Genomic DNA, 18,471 nt, shown 5'->3' with positions numbered 1-18,471 from the left:
TCTCTGTATGCTTTTGATTCCTCATAGTAATTTGAGGGGTCAGTGCCAGGCCATTACTAACTTTCCCCTTTGGGTTGTAGATATATCCTTTTGGAACCAAGTGTGCTGCTCATACTTTGGAACTTGGAATATGTAGTATTTTGCCACCTTTTGAATGAAAGACTGAAGATCCTACCATTGATAATGGTATATTTCTATTGCAGACCTGCTGCATTTTTTCCTACTTCTGTTTTCCCCTCCCTTCCCCTCTCCTCCTTCCCCTTGTCATTCCCACAAGTACTTAATACTCCTCGTGTTAGCTCTAGTAGTTATATCCTGACGGGAAGCTTTGCTCAGATGCAGTACCCACAAGTTAGTTTTGTGGGGGTAGTTATTTTGTGTTCTCTGTCCCATGCTAAAATCAAATAATTGTCATCTGTTCAGCTGCAGGATTTCTGTATTGGTGTGGAAAGGTTAGTATTTTTACAATTATTATCTACAACTCCATCGTTACTACATTTACATGTCTCCAGTTTTAGCAAACCATGCTATTATTCCTCCAGCTGTGGTATATTCATATCGGATGTTGTGAAATCTGACAGCACCTTTTGATGTAAATTGGGTTTTTGTTTCAGTGTTGGCCATCAGAGAAGTGGAAGCTCCACTTTCCCCTGGGTCTCACCATTGTCCAGCTTAATCCTTATTGTTTGTTTTTGTTTGGTTGTTGTTGTTTTGTTTTGTTGTGTTGTTTTTTTTTTCTGGGATCATCTACCAGTCTAATGTTTGTGCCCAAGATCTGTGTCTTAAGGCACCAAATCTGCAATTATTTCATGTAGGATTTTTCCAATTTCTTGCCCTCTGTCAACTTCCATTTTGTCTCTAGCCAACTCAGCTGACTGGACCTCTGCAATTCCATCTCTCCAAATATTATCTGTCTCTATTCCTTTACTGTTAAAAGAAGGAAAAAAAGACTTTACAGTTCAAAGTCTCTTGGAACTAGTGTCAGCTTCGGTTTTGGAAGTCTTGAGTTTCCACAACATTTCAAAATGGAAGGGTGGTGTAGCTGGGTAAATAAATAAATAAATAAATAAAAATTGCCTAAAGTGCAGAGTTATCAAACCCCAACCAAGTAAGAAAGCTTAAAAAAACCCAAAAAAAATCCCAAACAATTGCACAACTTTTCTTACTACTGATCTTATTTCTGTTTCTCCCCCACTCCCCATGGCTTTGCAAATTCGTAATTCGCTGCTTCCAAAGGTTCTTCAAACTTGTTCTACTGGTTTTCAGAAGCAGGCAGACTTGTTTTTCTAAGCTCTTCAGTATAACCAACTGAATTGATTTAATTTTTCATTTTGCTCCCACAAAGAACCTCAGGACGCTCCTTGAAGGGCCCTAAATCGCCCTGCTGTATCATACGGATATATTCAGTGTGTACGCCACAATACTTTAATTACCTGGTATATGAAACCATATAGAGCTGTGCTAAAATTAAGGCACTATTTAGTAATCATAAAGGCCTCGATCCAACAGTTAATGGAAAAGTGCTTAATCATAAATAATGCAGTCAGCTCCAAGGGGAGATTTTAATGAAAATCCTCCCCTTGCTAGCCAAAGTAAATGAGAGCTCTCCCTTTCTTCTCGTGGGCGGAGGGGGCTTCACAGGGGCCTCCTAAGGTGGCCAGCAGCAAGTTCTAACCTATCTTCTCCCAAATGAAGGTCACATTTCCACTGTTTAGGGATTCACAAAACGGTGAAGCCTGAGGTCACGGCATTACCGTGGTGTCAGACGAGGGTGAGGTGGCTGCTCCCCGTCCCTCCCGCTGCGACAGGACCCCCAGCCAAGCCCCGGTGTCCTCAGTGGCTTCAGAAAAGCGATTCTCACGTGGTGTGCACCCCCAGAAGCCAGCGGTGGGAGAAACCGCTCCCCGCTGCTGCAGGTATTTTTGACAGGCTGTGCTGCCTCTGTTGGTGTCATGTCAGTCGGACTGAAACGGGCCAGTCCGGGGCAAGATGCGGAAAGGCGACGGTGCGGCAGGAGGGAGCCATCAGGCCTGCGCCCGGCTCAGGGAGAAAGGAAACACCGCTCCAGCCCGTCCAGGCTGTCCCTCGGCCAGAGCTGGGCTCACCGCGAGGCGCACCCCGGCCGCCTTCTCCCCAGCCGGAACCTTCAAGTTTGGGTTCTGTGGAGCGAGTCCGGGACGGCGGGTTGGGCCGCGCCCGGGTCGGAGGGGCCGAGCCCCGGGCACCCCGCTCTGCCAGCCCTGCCCAGCTGCCCCCGGCACGGCCGGGCTGCGCTGTCCCCGCAGCCCCTCACGGCGCGCCCGGACCCGCCCGGCCCGGCCCGGCCCGGCGCCCCCGGCGCGGAGGGAGCGGCGCTGCCGCCCCCTGCAGGGCCGCGCCGGGAGGGCCCCGCGGCGGCGGCGCCGGGGAGCCCCGGGCGCTGGGGAGCCCCGGGCGGCCCGCGGGGAACGGGACAAAGCCCCGTGGGGGGCGGCGGCGAGGAAGAGGAGGAGGGGGAGACGGCGAAGGCCCCTCGCCGGCCGTCTCCCTCCGCCTAGGACTACTTCTCCCCAGATCTCGGGCGGCATCTGCCCCCGCCCCTGCCCGCACGCGTTGGAGAGGAAGGGGGCGGGCGGGGGGCGGGCCGGGCCGGGCGGAGGAGGGTGAAGGAGGCGCCGAGGCGCTGAGCAGAGGGGCTGAGGCGGCCGCGGAGCGGGGCGGTGGCAGCCCTGGCACGCTGGCGCCCGGGGGCGGGAGCCCGAGGGCCCGGAGGAAGAGGAGGGGCGCGGCGCGTCGAGCCGCCGCGGGGAGAGGCTGGAGGAGCAGCGGGAGCCGCTGGGGCGGAGGTGAGCGAGCAGCGGCGGGAGGCCCCCGGCTCGGGCGGGCGGTACCTGGCGCTGGAGGCGGGCGGGGGGCGGCGGCGGGGACCGGGCGCCGCGGCGGGGCGGGGGTGCGGTGCGGTGCCCGGGATCTTTGTGCGGGGCCGGGTGCGTGTGCGCGCTGGGGGAGGGGAGCGGGGGACAGGGCGTGTGTGCGCTCCGAGCCGGGCTGTGAGGAGCAGATGAAGGGCGGGTGGGGGCGGGCGGGTTCGCAGCTGCTGGCTCGACCTGGGGGCTCTTCAGAGGGGGGACGCTCGGGCTGCCAGGGCGCTGCCGAAGTGACTTTTGAGCCGTGTGTGTGTGTGTGTGTGTCCGTGTGTGTGTCCGTCTGTGCCGCGGCTGAAAGAAAGCGGAGCGTGGGGTTAAAGCCCAGCGCAGGAGAAAGGGTCTGTTGGAGGGAAGGGGGTGTCACGGGGCTCGGGCGAGGGGACCGGAGCGGTGACAGCGGCGGCGGGGCTGTCGCGGCGTGACCCGGAGCCGCCGGGCGCCCTGCTGCCCCACCGGCTGGAACAAAGAGGTAGGTGGGCAGGGAGCCGGCGGCAGCAACCCCGTGTCAAATAAACTTCAAATAAACCTCAGCAAAGCCTCTCGCCGGCAGTGGAAAAATGAGGCGGAGGGAGAATTTGAGGATGAAGCCTTGATAGGGACGATATTTCTCAGGCGATGGGGGTACGTTCAGTTGTCCTCAGGAGAAAATGCAAGGATTAGTGCCCCTGTGTTTCGGAGGGCCCCTGTCATATCTGTTTATGGGGTTTTCTGTTACGTTTTTTTACATGTGGCTAACCATACCTTGTGACAACAAATTTATTTAAAACGTCTTTTTAGATTAACTCGAATTCATAGCGTAAGCAAAAATAAAGAATGCGAGCCCCTGACTTACCCTTTGTTGTCTTCATTTGCAGTTGACTGAATTATGATTGCATGTAGGGTTGAAAGTGCTGTCTTCTGTATTTCAGAGCTCTAGGGGAAGATGTTGTCTCTTCTGACATCTTGCGATTAAGATACCTGAGAACAGGTTCAGTAAGAATCCGAGTTCCTGAAGAAGACGCTTGCGAATGTATTGAAATAAGAAGCCATAAATGTGTGGGTTTGTTTTTTTTTTCCTGTCGTCTGTATTGTGTAAGAAACCCTGATCTGGAGCACTTCTCAGACACTCACACAGATGCGTGAAGTCTGCAAGGCTTGCTGTCCGCACTGACCGTTTCTTGCTGAGCGGTGCTTGCCCACGTTTGTGGTGTGTGTATCATACTCTGAAGAAAAGTCGCTTTCTCTATAAACTACCCAGAGGGAACACTTGATTATAGACAGCTTTTTCTGGATTTGTATCCAGAGGGTTTAATGCCTAGAGCTGAAAGGCATTTAGTATACACTGAAAAGTTGGCTTTCCCTCAGTTTTTCCAGATGTATTGTCTCGCCTGTGTACTGAGAACACACACAACTGCATGAGCTACAGATGCAGCCATGGAGCTGTATGAACTTTTGAGCCATATGAGAAGTATTGTTGAGCGCTGGTATCAGACACGTCTTCATGATGTCAGCTGAACTGTGATTGTGTTGTGCTCATCATCATAAAACATACAAATGGAGTGACACCCTTCCTGAGGAGAGGCTGTTAAGTTTTACGAGAAAGGTTAACCAATTACCTTAACCTCTGTCAGGTTCCATGCAGAAGATTTTTCTGTGAGAGACAAACGTGTATCTCCCTGCTCTGAGATGCTGAAGGTGTACTGCTGCTTATGACAAATCCAAGAGAAGAAGCTTTATAAAATGGCTCAAACCAGCTTGCTGCAGGGAAAGCCGTTTTATTGTAGGGAGTGGGTTTTCCACAAGCTTCAGCACTGCCTCCAGGAGAAAGCTAACTGCAGCAGTAGTGCTGCCAACAAACCATCTCTTGTAGCAAATTCTGGGAATAATACCGGTGTTGTCTCTGGGAAAGGAGCTGCCTGGGGTGTATTGTTGGTAGGAGGGCCTGGTAGTGGGAAGACAGCCCTCTGTACTGAGTTACTGTGGCCAAGTGCACCTGCAAACCTGCAGAGAGGCTTACACCGTCAAGCTCTGGCCTTCCATTTCTGCAGGGCCCAAGACTCTGACACGCTGTGTGTTGGAGGGTTTATCAGAGGTTTAGTTACACAAATCTGCCGCAGTGGACTGATCCAGGGATATGAGGACAAACTAAGAGATCCTGCTATTCAAAGTCTCTTGCAACCCGGAGAGTGTGAGAGGAACCCTGCTGAAGCGTTTAAAAGGTAAAAATAAATTAATAAAACAAACCCTATTGAAATAAATTAAAAAAAAATGCTGGCTTCTGTTTAGGTCATCCTTCCAAAGAGTCTACAATGCAGACAGTTTAAAAACATGTTTGTTTCATGTTTTCTTTATCTCTGCCAGAGCTTGCAGCCCTACCGTGGAAAAATCTTAAGTTTGTCCTTATAGCTTGCATAAATAAATACTCACTTTGTAAACAAAATGTATTAATAATAGTGAATTTATTTGCATTTGTATATTAATACCCTTGGTTCTAACCATTGTTTCGGAAAGACTTTAAAGCAATTGACTAAAAGAGTGGAAGACAGCTAGGTAGTTGCCTTCATGTGACATAGAAGTAGTGCAGGTATCTTCCATAGACCTCAAACAAGCCTTATAGGACCCTCACAGAAGCTTCTGATATTGTCCTCTGTCTAAGAGGAAACTGGACTAATGGATTTCTGGGACTGATCCAGCACATCAGTTTCATGTTTGTCTAAAAATATGTGGTGGGAATATGTCAGTTAACTCCTTATGTTACTTCTCACAATATGCACAGATTAGGTCAAATCTTTATGGCTACTTACAAAATTAAGTACTGAATATTGAGTGGATCAGAAACTTATCAAGAGGGCTCACCCTGCCCCTTCTAAGATTTGTCAGCTAAGCAGAATGAAAATATTCATTAATTTGTTCATTTAGTGTTCCATAACAAACCCAAGTCTCTTCAGTATGTCACTGAGGGTTTTGTTTCTGTAAGGATACTGAGGTGTGTGTGGGAGTGTACATCCACAGATCTCGTGGAAGAATGTGCTGTCCTGAGCACTGCCTTCACAAGCGTGTTTCTGTTGGTCTTTTTTCCATAGGATTACAATGAAGGAAGACTGAGAAAAAATAAGGTTTGTCTCTAGCAACAGCTGCAGTTGAGTTTGCTGCTAGTATACTACTAGTATACTTCTGGGTATATTAAACTGAAGTTCTTTGGCATTGGGTTGTGATGTAACTTTTTGTGGTACTTCAGGGTTTTTTGGAGAGTATTTGCAGTATAAAAAATATTTCCTAGACTTCTTTTTTTTTTTTCCCCCCTGACTGCTGAGTCTGGGTAAACAAGTACTGAGGTTGAACTGTAGAGCTTGCTTATATTGTCATGGTGGTGTAAAACAGCCCTTCCAGTTCTGATGGCTGTTATGTCCTTGCCTGCTGAATAAACAGGATGCATGTCTGCATTGTTCTCAGTATAGTGTCTTAAAACAAATAGTCTAAACCAAGGCTAATTCTGGATTTTTTTGTTTGTTGTTAAGTGAAGATGCAAATTCTAGCAGCTGTTAAGGGCCTAATTTCAGAAGTATTAAGCCCTCTCACTATCTAATGGCTAAAAACTGGATGAAATGGAGTGTCTATAAATGGAATAACAGACCAGCCATCTAGCTTTAGGCAGTCTTTAAAATCATGGAAGTGGATTAATACGGTAAGAGTTCATTTATGTTTGAAAGTCTTATTATAAGGAGGTCTTACTAATTTAGTACAGGCATGTTCTCTCTTAAGAGCTGGAATCTTTCCTCTGTTTAAGCATGATGGTTGTTACTCTGAAGAACAGGAGTTAGGTAAATGTCTTCAGATAAAAATGCAATATAGAAATATAAAAGGTACTTGTGAGTCAGACTCAGCTTTTTATGAACACAGGGGTTAATGATGGGCTATTTTAATATTTAGGTCAAGATACAGGGTTCTTGGGTTTGTGCTGAGAAAATAAAATATAACACAACATCTGGTACTAGTCTTTCCCTTCCCAAATGTTGCAGCAGTGATTGTGAACCTTTAGTATTATGCTAAAAATACTTATATTGCAGGACAACAGCTTCAGTGAAGGAGATTATATTTTTTTTGGTCCTTCATGTATTCCCTTGCTGCCCACCAACCCTGATCTCTTGCTCTCAAAAGCAGCTGTGGTAGCTAGTCTTCATTCTCATGTTTCAGATTTAAGGGAGATGAGGTGTTAGAGACAAGGTGCTGTACTGGGAATGTAAGTTTTCAGCACTGTGGCTGGGGACCAGGAGATGGGTGTTGACAGCAGTACCAAGAGCTTGATCTGCTCCCTGTATAATACAATCAGTGTCCACAAACAAGAGGAACTTGGCAAACCCCTCCCCACCATCAATTGTTTGTTAATTGAGTTTTGGTTAATATATAAAACAGCCAAGAAATGTTTAACAAAAATATATTAGTGTTTTTCATTATTTTCAAGACTTGTGCCTGAGCACCTCAGTATTCTGGTCTGGTGTGTTTATATATGTTTTCTATTAAAGTGAAAGTTGTAATGTGAAATTAGTTCAAGGAAGACTTACCAGTCAGCTGGCAAAGCACTGAAACAGCATAAAATTCTCATCTCAATGCTCCATTGATTATATCTTTATTTTCTTTATTCAGTAGAAGAGGGGAAAAAATATTTAAAGACACTGTCAAATTTATGGTTTAGTTTGCATGGCTGCTTCAGACCCAGCTATGTGTTCATGGCCTAAAATGGAAAGACTTCTCTTCCTAAGTGCTAAACAAGATTACACCATTCTATTTTTGTGTTAATTCTCCTAGAAATTTAGTAAGCAAGAAAAACTTTTTAATATCTTGTAATGTGCCAGTTTATAAACAATATAAAGTTTTTTAAATAGTGAATATTTTTCTGAATGTTTTTTTAAATAGGTTTTCATGAGGCCTGATGATCATAGTGATACATGTGCAAGGGATGGCCCAGAGAGTTAAGACTTTTCTCCTCCTCTTTGAATGTCTTCTCTTAAAAATTTTGTATTTATTTATAGTCTTAATGTGCCCTTAACATTCTTTCAGGGGTAGATCTTGCAGATTTGAAGAGCTGAAAGGACTGATCTATCTAAATGTATTTAACAAGTACTTATTGCTGCACTGACAGCTGAGAGAAGGAACTGCTGCTCAGAGCTCCGCTTTTGAGGCACTTTTTTTCTGCATGCATGCAGTTCTGGAGCAGAAAGCAGTCTTATACTTACAGTATAAGCAAGATTATACTTCCAGTGATGGGTAGGAGTACAGATGACTATCAGTTATCCAAGGCCACAAGGATGTACAGAAACTTTGATACGAGCCATTAATAATACTGGAATTCATGCAAATTGGGCTGTAAAAAGACCCTTTACCCTTATGATCCTGGTTTATGTTTTTTGGAAAAAGAGATGACATTAAACATCTTAGATAGTAGGAGAAGGTACATCATTCCCAGATGTTGTGCTACAGTTGGAATTAGTGGTGGAAGGCAGAGCTTGTTTAATTGCCAGCCCAGAAAGTGAATGTTACCAGAAGTAGTGAATTTCCCCATCTCCCAGGAAATCGGTGCAGCTTTGCTATCGCTCACAGATAGTTTCTTGCTGTCTTCTGCATGGCTTTCCAAGAAACTTCAAATCTTGTGAGACTTTTCACACATACTTCTCACATAGTTTGTGATTTGTTTGTTTTATTTTTACTTATGAAGTGTCCTAAAATTTTATTACTAAAGTATTTCTAATATAATTACTTCAATGTAAGTTAATCTGATCAAAGAAACTGAAGCTATGAATTCATATTTCCACATATTTGTATTGCTGACAGTGCATTCCAATGCAAGGAGCTGTTCCTGCTGAGTAGAGACTAAAAAATAACAATGGAGAAGAAAAACAAACAAGCAAGCCCCAAACAACAAAGAAAAACCCCATACAACTGCTGGCCATATTTGAGATTGTGTATGAATTTCGTAGAAGTCTTCTCAAGCTGATGTTGTATCATCTTTATCACAAATGGATATAGTGGAAGCTTATCTCCCAGAACTCAAGCATACTTTTTTCAGAAAGGACACCAGATTTATTTCTTTTTCTATGCATGTTGGTGCTAAATTCATTGTCATGGTTCCTTTTGTGGCTTCTCAGATAATCACAACTTCTGTTTCTGACTCCTGATCTCTGCTACTCCTGTTTAAAAAGGGAAACCCTAGAGAGTTAACTAAGCTGCACAGGTGATGAGGCATCCACACCAAAACTTTAAGGGCAATAAAGGATTGTTGGATGTTGCAGTTCCTCTGTTCTCTAGTGCTCTGTGAAGCTGTACTAGGTATTGGTGGTGTAGTTAGTTCTGTGTGTCTGTGTGCACAGCAGATCTGCATTGTAATGGAAAGTGACCAATAATGTGAAGTGATATAAAAAATAAAGCAGGTTTCTAATTCTCTAGAATATACAAATATCTGTAGACTTGATTGTAAAAGGTGTGAGAGGTCACATAAGGTTTTATGCTGACTGGATGTTTGAAGCAGAGGTTTATGTTGATTAAAATTGAAAGCCTTCTATGAGTCATTGGTTTGGACAACATTAAAGTGAAACAAATCTTGTGCCAATAGTTGTTATCTATGTAAAGTTACTTTTACCTGGTTGGTGGAAAGCTCCAAAGGATCGAGCCTCTGGTGTCATTGTTTGGCAGTAAGATAGAACTCTCACAAACAGCAGAATTCAGAGTTAAAAAAAAAACAACCCTAGGATTGTCAAGGAATGCTAATAAGCATTTCTCACCCACCCCCAGCCCTTCACCTGTACTGGATTTCTGTGCTACTAATTTATTTTTTCTTGTTTCATCCCTGTTTCTCTCGAGTGGTGTGTCATCAGAAAGTCGTGAATTGCAGGTGACTTAGTGAGCTTTTACCCTTCTTTAAATAAGGGGAGACAAGCTTTATTTCAAGTTCTGGATTGTTTGTCTGACAATGTAGGAAAGCAAAAGTTTGTTCAGCAGATGTTGGGGACTTTGAATCCACAGTACTGGAATACCTTTTTTGTTGCAAGTCATTCAGCATAGGTGAAGGAAAAGGTTTAGAATTTGAGCTGTATGTGATAACAGACAAAGTGTGAAGAAACTGTTCTTTTAGAGCTTCTTGTATGATCTTTAAAGCCAGTAATAAAATTATAGTGGATTGAGTGGTCTTTATTGAATAGTTAGTGAGCTTTTCACTGTTTAGAGTAGCTTGTTCTTAATTGCAAAAGCTAATCTGGTTTTTGGAGTAAATCTGAGCAGTTGAAGGCCAGCTCCTCCATAGTTCTTTCTGTCCCACCCCCTTTAGCTGTTTACTTCTGTGTTGTCTGTAGCTAACAGTTTCAAATCTACTGTAATTACTGAGGCCAGATAGTAATTAGAGGCCAGAGATTAATTAAAGTATCCTGACTTTGATACTTTACCCTATAAACTTTGATTTTTCCTTGCTAGTGAATTAACCACAGTACATCCTTCTGCTCCCAAAGTTCTGACTGCTGTGAAAGTAAGCAGTACTTAATTTTGCTCTGGAGGGGTGCAATGGTAGGATGTGATGCTAAATGTGAAATTAAATGTGAAATTAAATGCTTTTACTAAAAGTCTGTTTTTACCATGAGCTTAGGAGAGATTAAAAAAAAATACACCAAGAAGCAGCACATTAGAGGCAGTTGCAGATAGATGTCTGAGCTTGGACTACTGGAAACTCAAAAGCTGCTGGGTTTTTAATTAATTTAGTCTATAGGTATTCTATTAGTAATTCAGTATTAATCTGTTTAGAGAAAAGAAATTACTTTTCTTGTCCAAGTCTCAAAGACTGTCTGGAAGTGATCTACATCTTTTTCTTGAATTCTCTGCTTGCTTCTGGAAAGGGCAGCTACACAGCCTTTTCCTCTGCTTCTGCAGCTCCAGTACAATCTTGGTAGCTGTAGTTTTGCAGTGGTTACAATGAGGATGTGAACACAGATCTTGTCAGACTCCCTAATTTCATAGAGCTATAAATGGTAGAAACAAAGCCAGGGTCTAAGTGTATCATGTTTAATATGAAGAAAGATCTGAATGCATAATGAATTAATTTAAAAGATCCTTTAAAGAAGAAAGTTGTTAAACTTCCAGTGTGTTTATTAATTTACCACGTGTAAGGTTCAAATGTGCAAGTGACTTGACTTTGAGCCTCTTGAGAGGAGGTTGGACCTCAAAAAAACAGTGATCTCCTTCCCTAAGCACAAGAAACCCTTATTTCTAACCTGATTTTTTTTCTTGCTACAATCTCAGCTTGTTACTACTTAGAGTGTTCTCCAGAGACATGGAGAATAGATTCTTTCTTTCCTTTTTGGGGATAGCCTTTTATGTATTCGAATACTGCTTTCTCTTTCATCTCGCCTTTAAAGTAAATAATTCCAACTTCTTCTTCTTAGTCTTTCCTCAGAGGTCACACCTAAGAATGTGACATAAAAAAATCCCTTAGCTAAATAAAGTTTCCTGTATCTAAAGGGAAGTTTTCTTACCAGCATTTTAGATGTGTAAATATGCAACATGCAACTGCTGTGCTTTCCCACAATTTTGTCTGTTCCTACATCCTTCACTTACGCTTGACTAGAATCCTGAAGCTGGTTGGATCCTAGCTGAGAGGAGCTTGTTCTGGTATGAAATTGAATTCTCCTTTTAGTAGGAGCCATAACCATTTTCAGTTAGAAGTGAGTTCAGAGATGAAGTTGTTTTGTGCTGGGAACCTTTTTGTGCTTCAGCGTGTTGTTCAAGATCTCAGCACCTACAGCATGCCAAAAGAGAAGTGCAGTCAGGGCTCTAGCAAGGGAGGTTCTCAGTGGTCCCTCCCACCTAGTCCTCTGCCTGTTTCTAGTCTCAGTTGGAAATGCCACAAAGGCTGGGTGTTGGAATACTGAGTTCAATTCTGTGTGATTTAAGACTAGATTCATTAAAGGATTTAAGTCTCTGCTTTTTGAAAAACGTGACTGTCAGACATTGTCATGCCAAAACATAAGGAGCACATGCCTCTTTACCACTGACAGTACTACATACTCAGTCGTGATGGAATAATTGCAGTTTGATTTTAGTATCTCATTTCTCCTGAAGCAAGTTTGTATAAAAAATGTACCTTCAGCATCAAGTGTCTGAGGTGCTTTTAATTTAAAGAGGTTAACTCCTGTGGAGTACTTTCATCAGAAAGACTGGACAGTTTAACAGCCCTCAGGTCCCTAGTAGATTGATCTTCATACTGTGGAGGCTTACTCTTAGTGATTGTGTAGCAAAAGACATAAGATCTTAAAAACAGCAGACAGACTTTACAGCATAAAGCCTTTCACAACTCTTTATGGGAAGCAGCTACGTGTAAGCTGGTATTTGCAAGATCCTTTGTGATCTGATGAAGAAAAACAGTGAACAAGACAGTCTGTGTGAAAAAAATAAGCAACATTAAAAAAAAATGTATTGCACTGAATCTTAATCCTGTCTCCTTTGTGGTTGTATACTGTGAAGATGTGAGCAACTACAGTGTAGTAATGTTAAGTATGTGGTAAAATGCTACTTGTCTCCAGTGTAGCTTACGAGTTACAGCAGTTCAGGTAATTATGAATACAATTTCTGTGCTGTCTTTCACTTTTGTGTGGTATGAGTCTGTTAATTTATAAGTATTTACATATTTTTCAAGTATATTATAAAGAGCTCTGGTAAATAAAACCTGTGTCTACCTTTTAACTGTTCAGGAACGTTATTTACTTTATACACAAAACTGATAGAGGCAGAACACTGACTGCAAATCACACCTATTCATGGGTGAGCTGAGAAACTGTTTTTGTAAGAGCATGCTTAAGAGGTTAAAAAGAATCTGCCAACTCAGCTTGTATTTCCAGCTCAGTGAAAGTGAAGTTGCAGGAGGTAAATTGGTGTTTCAGAAGCTCACTCTTGTGAGAGCATCTTGACTCTGATGCAGCTTCTGGTTCCTAGTAGGTAACTTACGCTTCAGACTTTTAACTGATGCTCAGTTTCATGGAAGATGCTGTGTTCTGGTGCTTTCTAGATGTAGTAGAAAGTTGAGCATTGCTTGAAGCTTAAGTACTTTGTGGCATGTTTCTCTTTAGGCTTTTCCCTTAAATCTGTGGAGTTAACGGGTCACATAGCAACAGTTCGTGTTTCTGTAAGAGCAAGATGTATGTTCTTCTTTCATTGTGTGGAAGCACTGCACACAGACTGAACATAATACCAGTTAAGGTTTTAACCTTTTCAGTTTAAATTACCATAAGAAAGTTTCCTTAAGGCATTTTAATAATGACAACTTACATAGACCTTTTTGTCTTCTACTTCTATAGGCATTAACATTTTGCCTTTAATCTGTGTGGCTCAGCCTTAAACCTTACAGGTTTTCCTATAAGCTGTTTAGTTAGATGGACCTTCACAGCAATTCTCACTTGTTAATTATTTCCCTTCCCTCCAGTTTTCTGTGCACATGTTCATAGCTTGTGTGAGGGTTTAAGTTTCTTTTCTTTTCTTCCTTTTTAATGAAAAAAATGAAAAGGATTTGGTGGATTGTGAAGTAGAAAGGACTTAGTGTGCCTAATACACTGGGAAAAGTTAGTATTGAAATATGGCCTCCTGCAAGTGTTAGTGGAGCAATGCATTGAAGAGTTTCTTCTGTGTGATGATGTGAAGAATACACTGGAAATAGTGAAAAATCTTCTGTCTCGGAGCAGGAGTGTTTTAAATAGTTAATGCAGAAACACTTCATGCTTGCAGAATCACTGCTCAGAAAGAAGTAATGAGGAAAAAACATGTGTGTGATGAAAAAAAAAAAATGATGTTGAAGCAGGGGTTGAGTTGTATATAGGTGTTCAGAGGTGTACTGCAGAGGAGGTGTTGCAAAGAATGTAGGTGCGTGGGTTCCTGGTACATTTGAGGATATCAAAATGTGATGGGATAACATGAAGGAAGAACTGAAAAGGAGATCAAGAGATGAAGGCAAACGTAGCCGATGGAGTGAAAGGGGCTAAACAATTGTAATCAAAGTCTTCTCTGTGTTGCATGTTTGCAGATACTTCCACACAACTAAAGCCTTTGTTGTTGATAGAAGGCGATCAAACTTCTTCTCTTAGTTTCAGATGCTGTTGTTTAAATGGACAGGAGTGGGAGGAAGAATTAGAATAAAAGATTATACATGACTGGACTTTTGGTCTGCAGCCCATCAACAATGCCTTGTTTTTTTGTTTTTTTTTCTTTATAATGTACTAATAAGAGTTGGTAATACTGGTGGGTGTACAAAGAAAGGGAGATGAGTATCTGGCTGCACTGACGCAAGCTTGTGTGGTAAAGGTCCATGATATCTTAATAAATGAAAGAGGAGGCATCTTATTTAAGGTTACTTGAAGAATCACAGAGTTGTCCATGAATAAATAGAGAACTTCGGGAGCTCTAGGTTGATGAAGGAAAATTCCAGCAGTATAGAGATAACAGCAAGGAGAAAATAAGAATTAAACTTATGAGGAAAAACTATTAAGGATGGGATTACAGCATGATTTCCATTTTACTGTGGTTGATTAATAAATCTCAGTTTAACTACATTATCTCTCCTGCAGTGATGGTGAGCATGATGAGACAATCACTAAGCTTCCATCCTTTTTCTGCACTTCTATGAAGTACAGTTCAACAGGACATAGGAAAAAAGCTCTCTTTGGAGGTAAAGTGCAGCTGATGTGCAGTAAGAGAAATTGTGGCCAAGCGATTTTAAGTTACCCTAAGTTAGCAACTCTGTCTTCTCTAATAGATAGAAACTTAAGTAGACAATACAAAGAGTTTAAAAAATAAGAATGTTATGATCTGCTCTGCTACACTGCCTTGCTGTTGCTCTGCTGTAGTGGTACCCACACACTTTAGTTTAGTTTAGTCTAGTCTAGAAACACCTGGGGAAGCTTTCCAAACTTTTACTGCATTCCACTGACAATCGTGTGTCAGGTTGGTTTCAGTTGCTTTGTTTTGTGTTGGAGTGTGCTGTCACTTCCTTTGCTTCAGCTTTGTTCCACTCTCTTGAAAAGTGAAAAGATTATTTTTTTTCCCCAGGGATTTGTAGCAGGTATTGCATGTTCTCACTAAGTTAGATTTTTATGATTTCAGGTATACTTTTTTTCATAGTACCTACTTCTATTTTAAATTACGATAAAGTTTCCTTCTACATTGTAAACATTTTGTGTAGATTGTTGGGGGTGGGGGAGGGGGCGGAGGGAAGGAGAATGTAGTTTGTCACATATTTTGTTGTAGTTAAGGCTAAAAATAGATCTTAATACACATCTGTAGAATCGGTTCCAAAGCTAAATGCATCACTGCTGTAAGATAATAGAATCAGGTTCACATGGTGCTAACCTAACAGTATTTTTCAAAGTAAATTACAGAGAGGATAGATAGGATCAATAGGACATTCACAGTCAAGTTAAAAGAAACTGTATCTGCTTGAGGTTGGGGAGGAAAAAAAAAATAAAACGAACCACAAGGTAACTAATATAAACCCAGAGTGAAGCATAAGGAGCATATGCTTTGGATTTGACTTTGGGGAGCATGGGAAAATAATTTTTATTGGGATGTGCGGAAGCTGCTCCATCTGTTGCCTCTTCAGTTAAGACAGTACAATTAAAGGTTAGGTTAGTCCCTTTCACTTGAGAAAATAAGATGGAAAAAGATACGTGGTAACGCAAATATAGGAGGAAAGCTGTCTTAAGTGCCTGACTAGTAAGGTAAAATGTTAACAGCTTTTCAATTGGTATTTGTGCAGGGGATTTTCTGAAAATGAGGTTGGACAGTGTAATCCTGCAATCAGCTCAGCAGTTGAAGTGTGGGGTGCTTTATGATGATGTGCAAGAAATGAGAAAGGCAGGTATGGAGCGACTTGATGAGGGAACGATCAAGGCTTTAAAATACATAGTGTTGTTTATCCTCGTTCCTCCAGGCAGGCAATTGAAGAACTCTCTGTTCTGAAGAAACATCTGACTGCTGAAATAGCCACTGCAGCACCTCTTTGTGCTTCATAATCAGTAATGTCTTTTTTTTTTTTTTTTTAATATCAAATGAATAAGAAGAATCTAATTAATTTGGGGATTGTCAGACTGAACTGCAGTAATAAAGGTGACTGTTTTTTGTATTGTGTATTATTCTAGAGTCTTTTGTTACATGGTCATGGAATAATAGAATGTAGGGCTGGCTGGACAGTAAACTAGAATATAGGCTGACAAAAGCTACACAATGGAATCTGTCCCATGGACATTTCTCCCTGTTTCATCTGGGGTTTTTTAATTTCTTTTTTGTGGCTCGCATTTCTCTCATGTCAACAGATACAAAGGTTGCTTTCCACACGTATTTGTTTTTAAGTTATGTTTATGCTCTGCATAAATAAATGTAGACAAAATCCATTTGTTTCTTCTATCTCCAAACTGCAGAATAATACCTACAAATTCAAATGCCTGTAAAGCCACAATAATTTCACTTCAGCTGTATACTAATGTGTTCAGACAACAGGGCTTATAGAAGGTATATTTATTTAACCAATTTTTTTTTTGTTTTTCTTATGGCTAAGGAATCAGTTAATAAGAAAACCTGAAAAGACTAAATATTTAACTTCCTGTGCCTTTGGTTTCATAAATGATCTAAAACTAGCTTTGTGATTATAATATATTCTGTTGTATATACAAACTTTTTAGTTTTCTTATTGTGGTACCCCACTCCTATATGTTGCATTTCAACCACAGACTTCTGAATATTTACAAAGTAATTTATCCTGACTTTAGAGGTATGGAAAATAAGGTGCAGGATAGATGATTCTTTCATTTCAACTAATAATTTTCAGTGAGTCTGATTTGATACTTTCATCTCATGCATTTGATGTAAAGTGTATTGTCTTTCATGCCCCCTATTTTTTTAATTATTATTTTTTTTTTATAAAGAGATTAAATTGTGGAAACAATGATAATTTAATTGGTGTTAATACAGAGAAAAACAGGTTATTTTTTTTTCAGTCTAGTAAAAGAGAGCTTTTAAACAACACCTGGTGGATGACAAGTCCCATGGGTAAATATAAATAACAGCAACTTAGAGAACAGCTCAAAAACTGGGAGTGGAGGAAAAGAGGAAATAAGGTTGTTCATATAGGGTCATGGGATGGACAGAGAGGAAGATAAGTGAGATAGTTAATCAAATGCCTTAGGTGTCTTTATACTTATGGAAAAAGGTATGTTGTAAACAAGCAGAACTGGAAATATTAGTACACAGGCAAGCTGTTCTAAATGCTCTGAAAGATCTGTCAGGATAACTTGTATAACTGGTATGTTTTTAAAAGTAGCTTGTTTTGGAGGTGCTTTGTGTATCATGTGCTTGCTTGTAGTTCTATAATAGAAGTTAAAGCTGCTGAAAAGTCTGTGATTTACATGTGTGATATCTACTTAAAGGCCTGTTGGTAAAAATATTATCTTTTCTGAACTGTAAATAAAACTACCTACCAGCTGCCCTGTTAGACCATCTTGAGTGTTTAACAGTTTACCTGCTTTGATAAAGGTTAGTAGTTCTCATTAACCAAGAGAGATTCCCACACCTTTAAACTGTCTTTCCTAAAATATTATTGTTTTGTTCTGCCAAACCAGCCAGATCAGGTAAGCTAAGATTCTTTAAGGTATCAAATGGCATTATCCAAGGCCTAGAATTTGGATGATAATGTCTACATAGTTGAAAAATTTTAATAACAAACAGAAGATGAACATCAGCTAGGAAAGCATGATATAAGCAGGAGTCTGTCAAAGAGGCAAAAATAGTTGGAAGACATGTATTTGTTTAAATCAGATTGGAAATAACTAGCTGAGAAAATAAAAGACCACTTCTGGAGTTAGTGGCTATGAAATTGTTAAATGTGTGATGTTTAGAAGTGGAAGAGAAAGAAGGACAAACTAAAAGCAGTGGACTTGAAGATATTGGTGGACTCATAATTTGTGGGTAAGATCTCATTAAGAGAAGTATAATGAAAGAAAGGAATGGGCTGCAAAGAACACTGAGGTTTCAAAGCAGTATATTGTATATCTAGTTTAGTGAAACTGAGCTCCTGATTCATGTGGAGGAAGACTGCAGAAAAGAGTAGATCAACTGAATATGAAAGTAAAAGTGTAATGCGAGATCGAAACTGAAAGTTCAAGGTGCATTCTTAGTGTTTCCTGCAAGATATGTTTTGTTTGGTATTAAGAAATAATTCCATACATAAAATAGCAGGAGAAAGACAGTACCCACCAAGTGTTTGATTTGCTGCTCACTGGAGAGGGAAAACTGATACAACTGAGAAAGCTAAAATGCTTGTGTATATTACCCTTTATTAAAAACAGTCATTTTGCAGTCAGCTAACTAGCAACAAAGAAGAAAGATTACAGAAAAACATAGCTTGCACCAAAAAAACCCAACTATAGGATAGGTGAGTTGTTCAGTCTATGAACTGTTATTGATTATCTTCAAAGGACAGGTTATCTTTATCAAGATGGCTGAAAATTCAGACTTGAAAGAAAATTATATATATTTAGTGCCTTGCTTTAGAAAGGGACAAACAAGGCTT

General features: G+C 41.1%; 1 protein-coding gene across 1 annotated transcript in view; it reads left to right on the top strand.

Moving 5' to 3' along the window:
• The first annotated feature begins 2,756 nt into the window (after positions 1-2,756).
• Positions 2,757-18,471, top strand: part of ANKRD50 (ankyrin repeat domain containing 50) — a 42,922-nt gene continuing 27,207 nt past the window's right edge. Inside the window, exons 1-2 of the mRNA XM_051618630.1 lie at positions 2,757-2,825; positions 3,815-5,104. Coding sequence (XP_051474590.1) covers positions 4,626-5,104 — 479 coding nt within the window. The 5' untranslated portion in view covers positions 2,757-2,825; positions 3,815-4,625. The remainder of the gene's footprint in view (positions 2,826-3,814; positions 5,105-18,471) is intronic.

The sequence above is a fragment of the Apus apus genome, chromosome 4 (assembly GCF_020740795.1).
Source record: "Apus apus isolate bApuApu2 chromosome 4, bApuApu2.pri.cur, whole genome shotgun sequence".
Classification (NCBI taxonomy): Eukaryota; Metazoa; Chordata; class Aves; order Apodiformes; family Apodidae; genus Apus; species Apus apus.
Note: the sequence above shows the minus strand (reverse complement) of the source record. Positions and strands in the feature narration are given on the sequence as shown.